Source organism: Perna viridis, chromosome 3 (assembly GCF_037379345.1).
Source record: "Perna viridis isolate PV_CMFRI_1.1 ecotype Kerala chromosome 3, ASM3737934v1, whole genome shotgun sequence".
Lineage (NCBI taxonomy): Eukaryota > Metazoa > Mollusca > Bivalvia > Mytilida > Mytilidae > Perna > Perna viridis.
Window position 1 is genome coordinate 40,615,496 of NC_142447.1, and position 18,490 is coordinate 40,633,985.

Below are 18,490 nucleotides of genomic sequence, written 5' to 3' on the forward strand. Positions count from 1 at the left end.
TATATATATAGTGCATGGGCGTCACGTCATTTACAAGTTAAAACAGATCACTGCAAGTATGGAAAAAGTTGGAGATGTTCCGAATAGGGTTTTAAGGAGTACATTATTAACAAGCAAATTTGGTAATTTGCTTGTTGCATATTCTTATTTTACATATTAAATTCAAAATAAGAAAACGAAACAACGAAATGAATTGTTTTCATTAGATTTTGCTCTGTTTTCAATTCTTTATTTCAAATCTCTTCGTTGATATCTGAAATTCTCCCAACACATTACATGTGATTTATTGGGAGAATTTGACCTGTTTTAACACTATCTTGTTGAGAGAGTTTGAACTTATTTCTACACTATGGTCAAGATTACCTGCAATCTTTAATTAAAAAAAATGAATTGTGTGTATGTTTATCACCTGATTCAATCAAACAGGTACTAGAATATAATATTTCCTCGAAACATTGAATTTCATTATGCATATTCTTGATTTTGAATATAAGTTTTAACCATCACGCAGAATATTCTCATAACAATGAAATAATTTTCGATACGGGTTATCAATATTTACAAAGTTTGTCAAAGTGAAACACACTGCAAACAACAACAGATGAATAATTTCATGTATCTTTTTACTAAATTGATGGAATTGATGAACTTAAGTTTCGGTTAAGTTTCTTTTATTGCAATTACCATATATTTCCACCTAATAATAGTAGCACCACAGAAATAATCTTTTCCATTTACACAACTGAGTAAATTACTTGAACTGTATTTACTTCGAAAATTTGAGGTAACTGAAAAAAAAAACGTTACAACCATTCCAATGTTTCATTGAATTATTTGCTCCCCTTATTGTTCATAGTCTTAGATGAATAAAGAATTGAATTTACCATGTACGTATGAAGAAAGAAAGAGTAATCAAGGGAATCAAGGTTATAGCGATAATCAAAAGAATGTAGTCCAGGAAGGTCATTTTAAAGTTGCATACCGGTATACTTAATAATGTTTACAAAGTATGTTGGATCTTAATCAAAGACCAATGAAAGATGATAGAGCTAAACTAAAAAAATATTTTCGGTTTCATCAAATCTTAAGAATAATGAATTAGTAAACAATTACCACGTTTAAAAGGTAAAAAGGAACTAAATACAAATAAAATATGAATAAACGTAAAAATATTGAAAAATATTAACCCAAATTTTCGGCCTTACGGCCTTCGTCAGGGGCAAAGAGTATTTAGAAGAAAACTGTCCATCCCTACCACAGATACAATGTGCCCTTAAAAAAATTATCTTGATCATTATGAAATATGAGTCTAGTTCAAGATAAACATTTCTAAAATGAAAAGCATTTTCCAAAGAAAAAAGGCATGTCGAGTTCTTTCAAGAGTGCCACTAGACGCCCCCTGCCAGTTACAAAGACACACGGCACTCTAAGTGAACAAGCTGTTCGATATGCCCTTTTAACGACAGAATTAACGACATGAAAATAACTGAAAACATGATGAAAGTTCCGAGAACAGCGTATCATCAGCTTTCTTTGGACTGTCCACCCTTTTGGAATGAATGCCAGAAACTCGCATTATTTAATCACCATAACCCGCTTTTCAACTGCTTTTCGTTTTAGAAATTTTCATCATGAACTTTACGTATATTTCATAATGATCAAGATCAATTTTGAAAGGCACCTTGTCTCTGTGGTAGGGATTTACAATTTTCTCTGCAATACTTCTAGTCCTTTCATTTTGTCAGGAGGTATCTTCTCACATACTTCTGTATAAATTTTTGGTTTAGACAACAACTTGGGATCCCATGATGCTTTGCTTTTAGAAAAAAACCTTTCTTACTTTACAATAAACAAGGCATTTTTTACCATTTTCTAATGTCTGAACCGCAAACCCATGACCAAGCTGTATCTTTACGACATTAACATGACTAAGGAGGACACAATTTTTTGTTTGTTTGTTTGTTTTTATTTGCATTTTTGTTTTCTTTGTTTGTTTTAGTTTTGATTTTTATTTTTTGCAAACTTAAACAGAAGGTTGAAACAAATTTTATAATTGAGTAAGATTTTCACTTGCCGAATTATCAAACTTGTTCGCTTAAGAATTATAAATTTTGGTTTTGTTTTGTAGTTATATTGAGATTTTATTCCCTTTTCTTTTTTTCAATTTACAGCTCATTTTCATGAAAAATTGTCTTCCGGAAATTGTGGAAGCAATTTTACGTGTAACATAATCTACCAAAAATTTATACTCAGTTTCCCTTACGAGTAGGGAATAAATTTCCTTGTTTCTACAAAAAATATGTACTATCAGGCGGTTAGAGTCAAAAGGGAGTTTAATCGCATGTTCACTCAAAGAGTAATCAAGAGAACCAAAGAACCAAGATTATAGCGGTAATCAAAGAGTAATCAAGGGAACCAAGGTTATAGCGGTAATCAAAAGAATGTAATCCAGGGACTAAGACCAGACATGGAAAAGAGACATACACAACAAAGAACATAAAGTAACTAAAATCATACATACAAAGTAACAAAAGTAAATGAGCAACTCGGACTCCCCTAAAAACTGGGAGCATGGACCAGGTGCACCGGTAGGGTAAGCGTCCTCTGCTTTCCTAGAAACACGCGCCGAGTTGCTCATAAAAAGTCAAGTCCGGGGTAGACAAACGAGGAAAGGAAAACTATGACCCGTTGAATAAATTAGTTTTCATGGTGCTGATGGATACACCATAAAAAGAACTTAATGTAAATTAAAGCATACATACAAAGTAACAAAAGCAAATGAGCAAATCGGACTACACTAAAAACTGGGAGCATGGACCAGGTGCACCGGTAGCGTCCTCTGCTTTTCTAGAAACACCCGCCGATTTCTTCATGAAAAGTCGTGTCCGGGATACGAAAGAGGAAAGAAAAACTATGACATATTGAACAAATCAGTTTTCAGGGCGCAGATTGATACACTGTAATGATCCACGAGTTCATGATGACGACCATAAAATTTCTGTAGTGATGATGACTTCAATCTTGTAGCAACATAACCCGGTTTCAGAAGCCTATTTGTTAAAATTCTAGCGCGATCTCGGGTTAACATTCCACCATGCGTCGACATTCTGACCTAATATGTAAATTTGGAGAACACATCCTTGTGTCTCGACTAAAACTTGATTTTCGCCCACACAAGTGTGTTTAAACAATGTTGCTGTATTCATACTTACTGTGTGTACTACACCAAATTAATGTCCAAATTGCTGGCAAAGAGATTCAGCCAAAAATAATGCACATAAATCATCAAAAGCATTTTAATACAACATTTAATACAGATTAAGATGTAATGTATATACAATGATGCCATGTACGATTAATAGTCATATTTCCAAATACTACTAATACTTGATTTGAACACTTCTAGGAGAAGTCCTTTCATTTCTCTGTCCTCTCCAAGCGTAGTCATAATGTCGTAAATCACCAAGTTTATCTGATGATGTTTTAGATTTTGTCAAGAGGTATCTTCTCACAAACAATCTGCCTCCTTTACTCAAAATGTCTTCTACTTCTTTTTTAATTTCTGGTTTAGACAGCAACTTAGATTCCCATGATGCTTTGCTTTTAGAAAAACCTTTGTTGCATTTACAGTAAACAACGTATTTTTTACCATTTTCTAATGTCTGAACAGCAAATTCATAGAGAGCTGGTTTATCGTATACCCCACCACAAATATTGTTTTTCCTGTATCCGGAATATATTCCTTTCCGTGGAGTATAGTCTGTTGGCAATTCTCCTTCAGGGATTCTTGAAGTGATGGCTATTTCCCACTTAGACCATGGTGCATCATTCAACATGAAGTTTGTTTCTGGTACTTTCTCTCTTTTCAATTTAGGTAAATTCTTCAACTAAAATTGTTAAAAAAAATCCAATTAATTACAGTTTTGTTATTAAGTACAAGCCCGAATTATACGATAATTACCTACTTTAGAAAACAATTACCTTTTTCAAAAACCTTTGATATACGACATTGTATTGAAAAAATATGTGATACACAATAAACAAATAAATATGATTATATAGGGATAAATCTACAGGGATTTATGAAGTTTCGCTGCGTGTTTTAAGTGTATACTTTGTAATTTATCTAATATTAGTACCTTGTACTTAGACAACCTCTCCTCATTCCTTTTGTCCATCAGTCTTTCATGTTTTGACCTGAAGTGTGATGTTCGAGGTTTTCTTGCTGTTCGATGTGACATTTTACATACAGACTTCAGAACTTTGAAGGATGGAGGTTTGGTAAGTGATGGTATTTTGGCTAAAGCGACAGGGGGCGAAGGAGATGTATCCATAATTTCCATTGTATCATCTCTCTTGAGTTTTCCGAACAATTCTTCAAGATCTTTGTGAATATTAGTTCCCCTTGCTCGAACCTCAACTTCATAGTTCTATAATAGAAAGCAACGTGCAATTTTTTTAACTAGTTTATCCAAAAAGAATTATTTTATATGATATTTCGAATTACTTTCTTAGTTTTGACATTTCTTGCAAAGCAGTATTTTAAGTTCAAGTTATTTTGATGAAATTGTTGTTTTAAAAAGTTTTAAATATTTGTGATTATGTTTCTAAAGACTTACATGTAAAAGGGTCTCATCATGTTCTCTATAACAAATAGCCATCATAAAATCGAACATGTTGGCGAAATTCTCAAGTTTTAAATATTTTCCGTCTGTAGCACTGGAGATCTTGTTGTAAAAGTCAGTGGATGAAGCGTACCCTCCACACTGTACTCCATATATTCTAACATTCTGTAAAGTATGAATGTCTAAAGTTAAAACACGAAAAATTGCGAAAAATATCTCAAAATTCAGATAATATTGAAATGAACATAAAACTTGTATGGTCTTTCTTAATTATTTTCAATTATCTTGTTAAATGTATGATATTTCATTTCTTATTGAGGAATCAAAAATATGGATATTTAAATACATTTCACATAAAGTATTCTGAAAATATTCCAAGAATTACTTGATCGTATAGAAAAAATAAACCTCACCATTGTTAACAGGTTGTAAGTTTCTTTTCGCCAGTCAATATTGTAAGTTTTCCCACCAAAGCTATATCCCGGTTCGTGTGGGTCTGAATCCCCAATCACAACCAATGCCCTTTTTGACCCTGGTGTCCAAGACAATGACTGAACTTCTTGTAAGACAAGTTCGTAGCATTCATCTCCGTCACCTCCATAAGTTCCATCAACAGTTTTAACAAATGAACACAAGTCAGCGACACTTGTAGTGAAATCAATATGTTTGGTAATATATGTGTCATAATCGCAATAGTCACCGTGAGCGAGGACAGCCATTCGTATTCCGGATATGTCGGCTTGGAGACGCTGAATCATATCCTGAACTTTACCTTTGACTTCATTGATGCAACTATTCATAGATCCTGTGGTGTCAAAGGAAAAACATATTTCCATTGGTCCTCTGGGTAGTGCCATTGTATCCTAAAATACAAATTATTCTCTTTTATAATTTTTTATCTGCGTTTTGCATTTTTGTACCTTTTTATCTTTCATTTGTGCCAAATGTTTTACGGGAAAAAATATTATTTTTTATTCATCGTTCTTTTACAAGCACTTATACATGTATTATGAATTATTAATTTAATACGTATATAATTTTGGCTCCTACTTAAAACAAGAAGGTGAAAATGGTATTTTTATCAGGATAGTTCATTTTATAAGGTTAATAACAAATCACTCTGTTTCCGCACAATGAGAACTCACGTTAACATTAATATAATTGAACATCGTCCAAAGCCAGATTTAACAGATTTAACCATATATTGTGTTGAAATACATATTTTGATAGTAGGAAATGATATTTTAGATTATAGAATAGGCTGTAATAATTACTATGAATTCTTTTATAATCAATAGTTATTATATAGAATTTCGCCAGATTTCACAATTTTTAACAAAATAGTGCTCTTAAAAGATGGCTAAATTGTACTGAACTAATATGAATTCTGAATGAGTATATCAGCAAATTATATTTACTGTCAAACTTACTTTTTTAATATTCCGTGTTCGATGATCCTCGTTCAGGACAGTTATTTTAACACTATCAAGTGAACATTTATCCTATATATATAGTGCATGGGCGTCACGTCATTTACAAGTTAAAACAGATCACTGCAAGTATGGAAAAAGTTGGAGATGTTCCGAATAGGGTTTTAAGGAGTACATTATTAACAAGCAAGTAATTTGCTTGTTGCATATTCTTATTTTACATATTAAATTCAAAATAAGAAAACGAAACAACGAAATGAATTGTTTTCATTAGATTTTGCTCTGTTTTCAATTCTTTATTTCAAATCTCTTCGTTGATATCTGAAATTCTCCCAACACATTACATGTGATTTATTGGGAGAATTTGACCTGTTTTAACACTATCTTGTTGAGAGAGTTTGAACTTATTTCTACACTATGGTCAAGATTACCTGCAATCTTTAATTAAAAAAAAAGAATTGTGTGTATGTTTATCACCTGATTCAATCAAACAGGTACTAGAATATAATATTTCCTCGAAACATTGAATTTCATTATGCATATTCTTGATTTTGAATATAAGTTTTAACCATCACGCAGAATATTCTCATAACAATGAAATAATTTTCGATACGGGTTATCAATATTTACAAAGTTTGTCAAAGTGAAACACACTGCAAACAACAACAGATGAATAATTTCATGTATCTTTTTACTAAATTGATGGAATTGATGAACTTAAGTTTCGGTTAAGTTTCTTTTATTGCAATTACCATATATTTCCACCTAATAATAGTAGCACCACAGAAATAATCTTTTCCATTTACACAACTGAGTAAATTACTTGAACTGTATTTACTTCGAAAATTTGAGGTAACTGAAAAAAAAAAAAACGTTACAACCATTCCAATGTTTCATTTGAATTATTTGCTCCCCTTATTGTTCATAGTCTTAGATGAATAAAGAATTGAATTTACCATGTACGTATGAAGAAAGAAAGAGTAATCAAGGGAACCAAGGTTATAGCGATAATCAAAAGAATGTAGTCCAGGAAGGTCATTTTAAAGTTGCATACCGGTATACTTAATAATGTTTACAAAGTATGTGGGATCTTAATCAAAGACCAATGAAAGATGATAGAGCTAAACTAAAAAAATATTTTCGGTTTCATCAAATCTTAAGAATAATGAATTAGTAAACAATTACCACGTTTAAAAGGTAAAAAGGAACTAAATACAAATAAAATATGAATAAACGTAAAAATATTGAAAAATATTTACGGCCTTCGTCAGGGGCAAAGAGTATTTAGAAGAAAACTGTCCATCCCTACCACAGAGACAATGTGCCCTTAAAAAAATTATCATGATCATTATGAAATATGAGTCTAGTTCAAAATAAACATTTCTAAAATGAAAAGCATTTTCCAAAGAAAAAAGGCATGTCGAGTTCTTTCAAGAGTGCCACTAGACGCCCCCTGCCAGTTACAAAGACACACGGCACTCTAAGTGAACAAGCTGTTCGATGTGCCTATTTACTTGGGAAACTGATGAGGTCGTCGGGCCAGCAAAGGTCTTTAAATTAAAAGATGGTTTCACACGTACCTCAGAAAACGTCGTCTACGCTGTGGTTTCCAAAAACACTGTGAAATAGTTTACGTGGGCGAGACCTATCGGAGGTTGGCTGATCGTTTTGTAGAACGCAAACTAAGCGTCACCAATGGAAAGGATTGTCCAATCGGTGAACATTTTCGGGAGGCAAACCACAGAATTAACGACATGAAAGTAACTGAAAACATGATGAAAGTTCCGAGAACGGCGTATCATCAGCTTTCTTTGGACTGTCCACCCTTTTGGAATGGATGCCATAAACTCGCATTATTTAATCACCATAACCCGCTTTTCAACTGCTTTTCGTTTTAGAAATTTTCATCATGAACTTTACGTATATTTCATAATGATCAAGATCAATTTTGAAAGGCACCTTGTCTCTGTGGTAGGGATTTACAGCATGGACCAGGTGCACCGGTAGCGTTCTCTGCTTTTCTAGAAACACCCACCGATTTGCTCATGAAAGTCATGTCCGGGATACGAAAGAGGAAAGAAAAACTATGACATATTGAACAAATCAGTTTTCAGGGCGAAGATTGATACACTGTAACGATCCACGACTTCATGATGACGACTGTAGTGATGATGACTTCAATCTTGTAGCAACATAACCCGGTTTCAGAAGCCTATTTGTTAAAATTCTAGCGCGATCTCAGGTTAACATTCCACCATGCGTCGACATTCTCATATGTAAATTTGGAGAACTCATCCTTGTGTCTCGACTAAAATTTGATTTTCGCCCACACAAGTGTGTTTAAACAATGTTGCTGTATTCATACTTACTGTGTGTACTACACCAAATTAATGTCCAAATTGCTGGCAAAGAGATTCAGCCAAAAATAATGCACATAAATCATCAAAAGCATTTTAATACAACATTTAATACAGATTAAGATGTAATGTATATACAATGATGCCATGTACGATTAATAGTCATATTTCCAAATACTACTAATACTTGATTTGAACACTTCTAGGAGAAGTCCTTTCATTTCTCTGTCCTCTCCATGCGTAGTCATAATGTCGTAAATCACCAAGTTTATCTGATGATGTTTTAGATTTTGTCAAGAGGTATCTTCTCACAAACAATCTGCCTCCTTTACTCAAAATGCCTTCTACTTCTTTTTTAACTTCTGGTTTAGACAGCAACTTAGATTCCCATGATGCTTTGCTTTTAGAAAAACCTTTGTTGCATTTACAGTAAACAACGTATTTTTTACCATTTTCTAATGTCTGAACAGCAAATTCATAGAGAGCTGGTTTATCGTATACCCCACCACAAATATTGTTTTTCCTGTATCCGGAATATATTCCTTTCCGTGGAGTATAGTCTGTTGGCAATTCTCCTTCAGGGATTCTTGAAGTGATGGCTATTTCCCACTTAGACCATGGTGCATCATTCAACATGAAGTTTGTTTCTGGTACTTTCTCTCTTTTCAATTTAGGTAAATTCTTCAACTAAAATTGTAAAAAAAAATCCAATTAATTACAGTTTTGTTATTAAGTACAAACCCGAATTATACGATAATTACCTACTTTAGAAAACAATTACCTTTTTCAAAAATCTTTGATATACGACATTGTATTGAAAAAATATGTGATACACAATAAACAAATAAATATGATTATATAGGGATAAATCTACAGGGATTTATGAAATTTCGCAGCGTGTTTTAAGTGTATACTTTGTAATTTATCTAATATTAGTACCTTGTACTTAGACAACCTCTCCTCATTCCTTTTGTCCATCAGTCTTTCATGTTTTGACCTGAAGTGTGATGTTCGAGGTTTTCTTGCAGTTCGAGATGACATTTTACATACAGGCTTTAGAACTTTGAATGATGGAGGTTTGGTAAGTGATGGTATTTTGGCTAAAGCGACAGGGGGCGAAGGAGATGTATCCATAATTTCCATTGTATCATCTCTCTTGAGTTTTCCGAACAATTCTTCAAGATCTTTGTGAATATTAGTTCCCCTTGCTCGAACCTCAGCTTCATAGTTCTATAATAGAAAGCAACGTGCAATTTTGTTAACTTAAAAAAAACCGAAACAAAACAAAAAACAAAAAAAACAAACAAACTAGTTTATCCAAAAAGAATTATTTTATATGATATTTCGAATTACTTTCTTAGTTTTGACATTTCTTGCAAAGCAGTATTTTAAGTTCAATTAATTTTGATGAAATTGTGATTTTAAAAAGTTTTAAATATTTGTGATTATGTTTCTAAAGACTTACATGTAAAAGGGTCTCATCATGTTCTCTATAACAAATAGCCATCATAAAATCGAACATGTTGGCGAAATTCTCAAGTTTTAGACATTTTCCGTCTGTAGCACTGGAGATCTTGTTATAAAAGTCAGTGGATGAAGCGTATCCTCCACACTGTACTCCATATATTCTAACGTTCTGTAAAGTATGAATCACGAAAAATTACAAAAAATATCTCAAAATTCAGATAATATTGAAATGAACATAAACATTTTATGGTCTTTCTAATTATTTTCAATCATCTTGTTTAATGTATGGTATTTCATTTTTATTGATGATTTTGCTTAATCAAAACTTTGAATATTTAAATACTTTTAACATAAAGTATTTTGAAAATATTCCAAGAATTACTTGATCATATAGAAAAAATAAACCTCACCATTGTTAACAGGTTGTAAGTTTCTTTTCGCCAGTGAATATTGTAAGTTTTCCCACCAAAGCTATATCCCGGTTCGTGTGGGTCTGAATCTCCAATCACAACCAATGCCCTTTTTGACTCTGGTGTCCAAGACAAAGATTGAACTTCTTGTAAGACAAGTTCATAGCATTCATCTCCGTCACCTCCAAAAGTTCCATCAACAGTTTTAATAAATGAGCACAAGTCAGCGACACTTGTCGTGAAATCAATATGTTTTGTAACATACTTTTTGTAATCGCAATAGTCGCCGTGAGCGAGGACAGCCATTCGTATTCCGGGTATGTCAACTTGGAGACGCTTAATCATATCCTGAACTTTGCCCTTGACTTCATTGATGCAACTATTCACAGATCCTGTGGTGTCAAAGGAGAAACATATTTCCATTGGTCCTCCGGGTAGTGCCATTGTAAACTGTAATACAAATATTTCCTATGTAATTTTAAGTGTTATCATACTTTTTGTTTCACTGATATGATGTATATAAACTTTTGAATTTTTGTTTTTGTTATCTTACTTACCTGAAATATCAGTGATTATATCAAGTTTTTTATCAGCAGACTTTTAACACTTTCTTTACGTGGCTATCTGTAATATTTTGAATTAAGTAAGGTTTTTACCCTATTTATAAAGCACATAAGGGCTACGTCATTAGCAAGTTTAAACAGGATACTACTATTATAGGAAAAGTTTTGAGATATTCCAAATACGTTATTGAGATGAAGGTGTAAAATCATAAAAGATTTAAATTTATTACCCTATATAAGAGAAAAATCATGTCAAATTCTCCCAACTCAAAAACAAATATATTTAGAAAATTAGTCAGGTTTTAAGACCTTCTGCAAATTATGATTTTGTCTGAAATTCATTGATCGGGTTTATGTAGATTATTTTATTTCAGGATAGTGTCCTGGACACTGTACATATAATTACCCAGTCTTTTCTGTATACATGCATTTGATTCTTGTGAAATTCGGAATATTTCATATTCTCATAACAATGATAAATCATTCTTCCGTAGGTGTATAATATGCACACACGAAAATATATATTACTTACTACCGAAAACTACTGGCTTATTAAAAGCAGTAATATTAGGACGACTTTCCAACTATGTTAAATATACCAGTATTTAAATTCTGTCACATTTGTCAGGATTCAACATCTATTTGGAGGTTTTGATACATTTTGTTCTGCCAAACTAAATGCTACAAGACACCGATTTTTTATTTAAAACTTAATGCATTAGCCAGGTCTATTCAGGAAAAGTATAAAGCTTGCTTTAACAAAACTAAACTGAAACTTGATCAAATTCCCGACTTAAACACGGTACCTGAAAACTTTAACACGTATGAGTACAGTGTTTGAATATGCTTTTAACTACTAGAAACCATTCACTCAGGTAACATATTTTCTTGTGGACATTGGTGTCTACAAACGTATTGGAAAATGTTTCTGTTTGGTAAATCAATCACAAGCTCCGAACAGCGTCTGACGTTCGAAATTCACTGTAGACGTTTACCACCAGCCCTCACAGAAAATGCAAGAATCCTGAAAAGTGGGGAAAAAATGAATGATTTTTAGCGACGTTTTCCGATTTTCAAACGACATATGATTTGAATAACGCCCGAGAGTTTCGAAAAGCCTGTCTGCAGCAGCTAGTAATAGAGGAAACAAACGTCAACAAATTACGTGGAGCATGAATCAATCAGATTCATAATCCCATAACATCGACAGAAACCACTATCGGAGGGATTTTTTACAACCTACTATATAAAAGTAAATATAAAATGGTAAATACACGGGTAAAAGGTAAAATTTTGTCCTATTACAAAATCGTGCTTCTTTAACAACCTAGAGTGGACATTATTCTTTAACTTAAGAACATTTTGTTGGGGAATTTAAGACAGTTGAAATAGTTTCATACATGTAAAACAGAAAATGAAATGAAAATAATTTTGAATTTGTTGATAGGTTTAGTATATTTAATTTTACTTACTGAACCATTTTTCAAAAAAATTCAGAATTAACTGGAATTGTAAATACACATTTTTAAAGAGCAATACTGAATTTGGTACCATTTACATAATTATAGAAGCAACTAACATCCTCGACACCTTGCATGCATATAATAAATTGAAAATAAATAAAATATGCTTAGGAGATGATTTTTTATATGTTCAACCATACAGTCATAACTAGCTTTAGTAAACATCTGCAAGAAATTGGCGCTAATAATGTTCTTAATGTCAAATCACAATCCTTGAGGATTTTCTGTAAGTATTTATACATGCTGTTTGAGTATAGTAGGTGATAAAGTTTAAAGTGCTGTGATGAGCTACAAATGTAAATTCCCCATTACATAAAATATGAGTAAAAATTTATCCCAAGAAAAGCAGTTTTTTGATATTGCTAATTAAGCACCATTTTTTTTTAAATTTAATGTGAAAAAGTCTACGTGCGTATTTGGTCTTGATCTAAATCATTCATAGTAATATAAAAAAATAAATTAAAAATTATTACAACACCTCTTATAAAAAGGCATATTTTTATCATCAGCTGTTAATTCAAGTTCAGTTCCTTCAATTCATATTTCCAGGGCGGTCATTTGGACGCAAGATAACGACAGAAGTAATGCAAACAAAACTGAAATTTTCCTTTAAAAAGCTATACAACGGTAGACATGATAAAAATTAGATGTTCATAGAGATGACAAAATAGCTTGTAATTATTTTTTACAGAACTATGAAGCCGAGGTTCGAGCAAGGGGAACTAATATTCACAACGATCCTGAAGAATTGTTCGGAAAACACAAGAGGTGATACAGTGGAAATTATGGATACATCTCCTCCGTCCCCTGTAAAGGTTCGCCAAGATGTTATCACCTATTAAAACTCAATAGTCCAAAGATATTAAACTTGCATATAACGTAATGGCCTGTTCAGCAGGATAAACTCGGACTGCATGCGTCAGGAAAGGCGTCAGGTTGTCTAAATACAAGGTACACATATAATTATGGACAATAAAATGAGAGCAATAAGTAAAGTTAGAAATTATTATCATGAAACATCAAATATGCAATTGAATAATTGCTAATAAAACGCATTCTTAATTACATTTATCCGTAAATTGAACCTCATTTCATTACAATTTTGTAAATAACAGATTTTTTAAATGACCAATTTACATTCTAAAAGATTGACGAAAGTCCATATCTACAATTAATAGATGAAAATTTACCTATATTGAAAAGACAGAAAGTACCAGATACATACTACATCTTGAATGATGCACCATTGTCTAAATGGGAAATAGTCATCACTTCAAGAATCCACGGGGGGAGAGAGTAATCAATGGAACCAAGATTCTAGCGGAAATCTAGTGGAAAGAATGTTGTCCAGGGATAAAGACCAGACATGGAAAACAGACATAACAAAGAACATAAAATAATCAAAATAATGCATACAAAGTAACAAAAGTAAATGAGCAAATCGAACTCCACTTAAAACTGGGAGCTTGAACCAGGTGCACCGATAGGGAAAGCGTCCTCTCCTGTTTAAAATTTTTTTGCTAATACAAAGTCAAGTCCAGAGTACACGAAAAAGGAAAGGAAAATTATGAAACGTTGAACAAATCAGTTTACATTGTGCAGATCGATACATCGTAACAATCCACGAGTTCATGATGAACGACCATAAAACTTCTGTAATGATGACTTCAATCTTGTAACAACATAACCCTGTTCCAGAAGCCTAATTGTAAGAACTCTCGTGCGATACGAGAATTGCCAACAGACTAGAAACTACAGAATATATTTTATTTGGGATACAGTTAAGCCAGCTATCCATGAATTTGCAGAACAGACATAGAAAAGTGAAAAATACGTTGCTTACTTTTAATGCAATACATGTTTTTTTTTCTAAAAGCAAAACATCATGGGAATCTAAATTTTTGTAGGAGACATTTTGAGTAAAGAACGCAGATTGTTTGTGAGAAGATATCTCTTGACAAAACCCAGAACATCATCTGAAAAACTTTACATTATGACTGACTACGCTTGGAGAGGACAGAGAAATGAAAGGACTTTTCCTAGAACTGTACACATGAAGTATTAGAAGTATTTCGAAATATGACTATTAATCGTACATAGCATCATTGTATATTAGTGTTAAGGACAAATTAGTTAATACGATATACATTTGATAGACAAAAACACATACCGGGATAGCATTGCCTATGTTTTGGTTATACCGGGAAATTTGAAAAATGTTGATTTAATAGAAAATGAAACAATAGGGAAAGACAACCGTATTTGACTTTAACATACTTAAACAAGTAAATTATAATACGCAAAGAAAGCGATTTAAAACATTCAGAACACTTTTTATATCCATACAAGTGTGGACAATGACTGGTATTTCCCCGAGTGGTAGGTATGGACGCTGAATGGTATTGTCCGAAGATCAAATTTCGTTTTGTCCTGAATGTGTTTGCATTAGCTAGAAAACAAAATGTTTTGGTATTTAACAGCAAATGATGCCTAGGGGGGTATGCCGCTTTGATTCTGTAACCCCACCCTATTGAAATGCAAAATATCCAGTTTTCGCAACTAAAAGATTCTTTGAAAGTTTCATTAAATTCCATTTGGTGGTGTAGTATGAATAAAATAAAGATTTTGGAACTCCTCTGCGTAACGGAAGGAAGGATGGACACCTCTATCACAATAAGTCAACACTAAAATGAAGGGCTAAAATTTCCTCTGCTACACATAGAGGGAATGTAGGGTACTTGTTTTTCAGGTTTTTAAAGTTTAGATTTATAAATTTAAAGATAAGTTAATAAACACATATAAATTACAATGCTTCTTTCCTGGTGGATGTGTTGATCTTTGCAATTTCATGTTAATGACTGACAATGTAAGTTTCTTGCTCTAAATCTGGACTCTTAAGATATTTAAGTTAAAAAGAAACTAACAGTGTGGTATCTATCAATTACATGAAAAAAGGATATTTCTGTACTGACGTTTTTAAGTTCCATAACTCTGAAAAGAAGCTGCATAGTTGTTATAGATTACATGAATTTACATGTATTAGAACTTTTCTTACATTCTCGTGTGAAAATCAAAGCATTAAAGTTGGTGCCAATTTTCTGACATTTTGTATCTTTAGGAGAAAGAACACATAGAAACTTCTTGCAAGTAATAACTTATTTCCTGTGCATTTCGTCAGTACTGGTTCTTCAGAGACTGCAAAATAAAAAAAAAATTATTATTGAAAATATAAATTGGATTTTATGGTTAAATTTAGTTCAAAATGTACTCCAATTTAATTGATTGAAAATATGAAACTGCCATGGTATAAAAAGAAACATACCTCTGTAGGGCTCTTTGTCAGAATAAACTTTTTCTCTAATGACTTGCAGTAACACCGTGACAACTACACTGTAATTCCCTGCAAAATAAATAACACATCTTCACAGTGCATGCCAGACAGTTAAATCTTTGTACTCTGAAAAAATGCAAACTCCCGTAATTCAGTAAAATATGTCCACTATATGACTGCTGGGATGAACTTTTAAAAAGTAAGTGCAAGTATGGACACACTATTCAAGGTTGAAAAGCTTTGAATTTTGATTGCATTGACACTGGATGATAATTTCACCAGAATCATTGTAGCATTTTTTTTTTTGGTTCAAATCAGTGTGAACCTTCCTTTGAAGAAAAGGCAAATTGTGGTACAATTGCAAAGAAATCAGTTCTGTTTTACTCAAATTATCACCTAGACATCAGGAAAATGCTTGTTTTTGACCCCTAGTTCGTAATTAGAGCAAGTCACAAACCCCAAAATGGCACCTTGTAGTACAATCTCAAAAAAATCAATTTACTTGTACCTGGTACTTGCCCTTTTTTGGTCCATCATTTCTTAAAGGTTCAAAACCAGTCTAAACTTAGTAGTATAGAAAATTGTAGAGCAACATCGGAGACATTTATTTGCTTTTACATGAGTTACATGTACATAGTTCAAATCTAGGAAATGCTTGCCTTTGGCCTTAATGATTGAGGTCATTTCTTATATAATACTTATATGACATATAATTATCACACGAAACTAATTGTCTATGAACATGCATTGACAACAGGACAGTGTCAAATCATTATGTGATAGCAAATCTATTTAAGTCGAAAAAGAAACACAATTAAACAAATTTTATTAAAATTGGTGGAAGAGTTTTCAAGTAATTGTGTGTAGAGTGAACACAGACAGGGTTCAATTTTTATCTTGAAAACCATGCATATTGCTTCAAGTACATGCTGTAGCTAGATGTATAGATAGAAAACCCTTTCAGCTGATAATGTGACTCCTATGATAGGGCAATATAGATATGGATATTACAAAAATGTCCAGTGTATTACGAAGTCCTCTATATTTTTTTTAATTGTTCTGCTGGAACAAATATAATAGTATGTATTGGTCCAATGCTGGTATTAATTGAGACTTGCGAATTTGGATCAATCACGATTTAACCAACCATTTCGTTTGAAGTTCCTGTGCCAAGCCATAACCATTGCGGTACCAGCAGCTCCGGTGGTATAACATCTATTTTGGCAGATTTATTTTGGACTTGACTTGATTATGAATCGGATTAATGTTCGGTAATTTTGTTATTACCCTTATTTACTCAATTGATAAATTGTACACATGTAGCACCAATTTGTGGAGAATTTTTGGCATTTCACGAATGCTTATTTATAAAAAAAAAATAGAGCATGTTTATATTATATAAAATTAAATCCTTGTCATGACTTAAGAGTAATTAATGGAAACAAGGGTCTAGTGAAAATCAATAGAATGTAATCCAGGGACAAAAAAAAACAGAAATGGAAAACAGACAAACACAACCAAAAACACAAAATAACCAAAATAATACATACAAAGTAACAAAAGTAAATGAGCAAATCGGACTCCACCAAAAACTAGGAGCATGTATCAGGTTCACCGGTAGGGTAAGCGTCCTCTGTTTTTCTATAACACCCGCCGTGTTACTCAAAAAAAAGTCAAGTCCAGGGTAGACGAAAAAGGAAAGGAAAACTATGACACATTGAACAAATCAGTTTTCATGGTGCAGATGGATACACCATAACGATCCGCGAGTTCATGATGAACGACCATAAAACTTATGTAATGATGACTTCAAACATGTAGCAACATAATCCTGTTCCAGAAGCCTAATTGTAGGGAGTCTAGCGCAATTCAAAAAGTCTGCAAAGTTACGGAAAGCTCTGGCATAACGTATGAATTGTAATATAAAAACTCCATACGCAGGTGCTGAAGGGATGTTGCCACAGATGGCAGGAAAATTGATAATACGGAATAAAAAGTCATCTTAAGACTTTGGTCAATACACTAAAAAAAGCCTACAGGACGATTAATGTCATCATCTACTAATGTTATAGCAGACTTTTTTTTAAGTTAATAAATAACTTAAGCAAGTGGGATTATGTACCCAAATGTTACATTTTCGGATTTCTAACTAAATCAAATAATATTCGATCAAGGGAAGCGATGCTCTGTGAAATTCTTTTTATATAATAATAGTTATTAAAGAAATTGACATACAGCATTTCAAGGAAGTTGATGGTGCTAAAAAATAACGAAGCTACGCATCATGTGAATATCTTGAAACAGAAAAGCCCTTGTAAGTTCTCTTACCAACTATGGAAATTAAAATCAACAAGCAATCCTTGATTTTGTGCATGTAATATTGCTTTCCTTAAACACTCTTTAATTCAGTGAGAGCGTATTTCATTTCTACAGTTATCTATAAAGAATTCTGATACATTCTTTTTATTGTGAAATGTTGTTCTTTTAGCTTTTTATTGTATTGACCAAATTCTAATAAGTTGTTTAAAAAACTGTTTTTAATAACTCTATCATCATTAATTGAGAAGGATCTTTAAAGGTACACATAATATACATTTGTCACCCCATATGCATTATTATTTATAACATTCATATTATTTAAACACAAAATTGGCTCCAACTGTTTATATTTGTCTTGATATGACCTCATTCAAATTGTTAAATCCTGAAATAATAATAAAATTTTGAAATAAGTTTAAAATGCTATCCCGTTTATTTCAACTTATATTTACATTTGAAATATAA

The 18,490-nt window shown here is 32.4% G+C and overlaps 2 protein-coding genes across 2 annotated transcripts; both read right to left on the reverse strand.

The window, feature by feature from the left end:
- Positions 1 to 3,282: 3,282 nt before the first annotated feature.
- Positions 3,283 to 6,103, reverse strand: LOC148622268 (uncharacterized). Its single transcript, XM_088571985.1, has 5 exons — positions 6,056 to 6,103; positions 5,039 to 5,488; positions 4,620 to 4,790; positions 4,140 to 4,430; positions 3,283 to 3,887 (listed from the first exon to the last, which is right to left on the reverse strand). The coding sequence occupies exons 2-5, from the start codon at positions 5,480 to 5,482 to the stop codon at positions 3,381 to 3,383; spliced, it is 1,413 nt and encodes a 470-aa protein (XP_088428111.1). The 5' UTR covers positions 5,483 to 5,488; positions 6,056 to 6,103; the 3' UTR covers positions 3,283 to 3,380.
- A 2,391-nt stretch (positions 6,104 to 8,494) lies between these two features.
- On the reverse strand, positions 8,495 to 10,912 carry LOC148622269 (uncharacterized). Its single transcript, XM_088571986.1, has 5 exons — positions 10,847 to 10,912; positions 10,290 to 10,739; positions 9,878 to 10,048; positions 9,352 to 9,642; positions 8,495 to 9,099 (listed from the first exon to the last, which is right to left on the reverse strand). Exons 2-5 carry the CDS (start codon positions 10,731 to 10,733, stop codon positions 8,593 to 8,595), a joined length of 1,413 nt encoding a protein of 470 aa, XP_088428112.1. The 5' UTR covers positions 10,734 to 10,739; positions 10,847 to 10,912; the 3' UTR covers positions 8,495 to 8,592.
- Between the last annotated feature and the right edge of the window lie 7,578 nt (positions 10,913 to 18,490).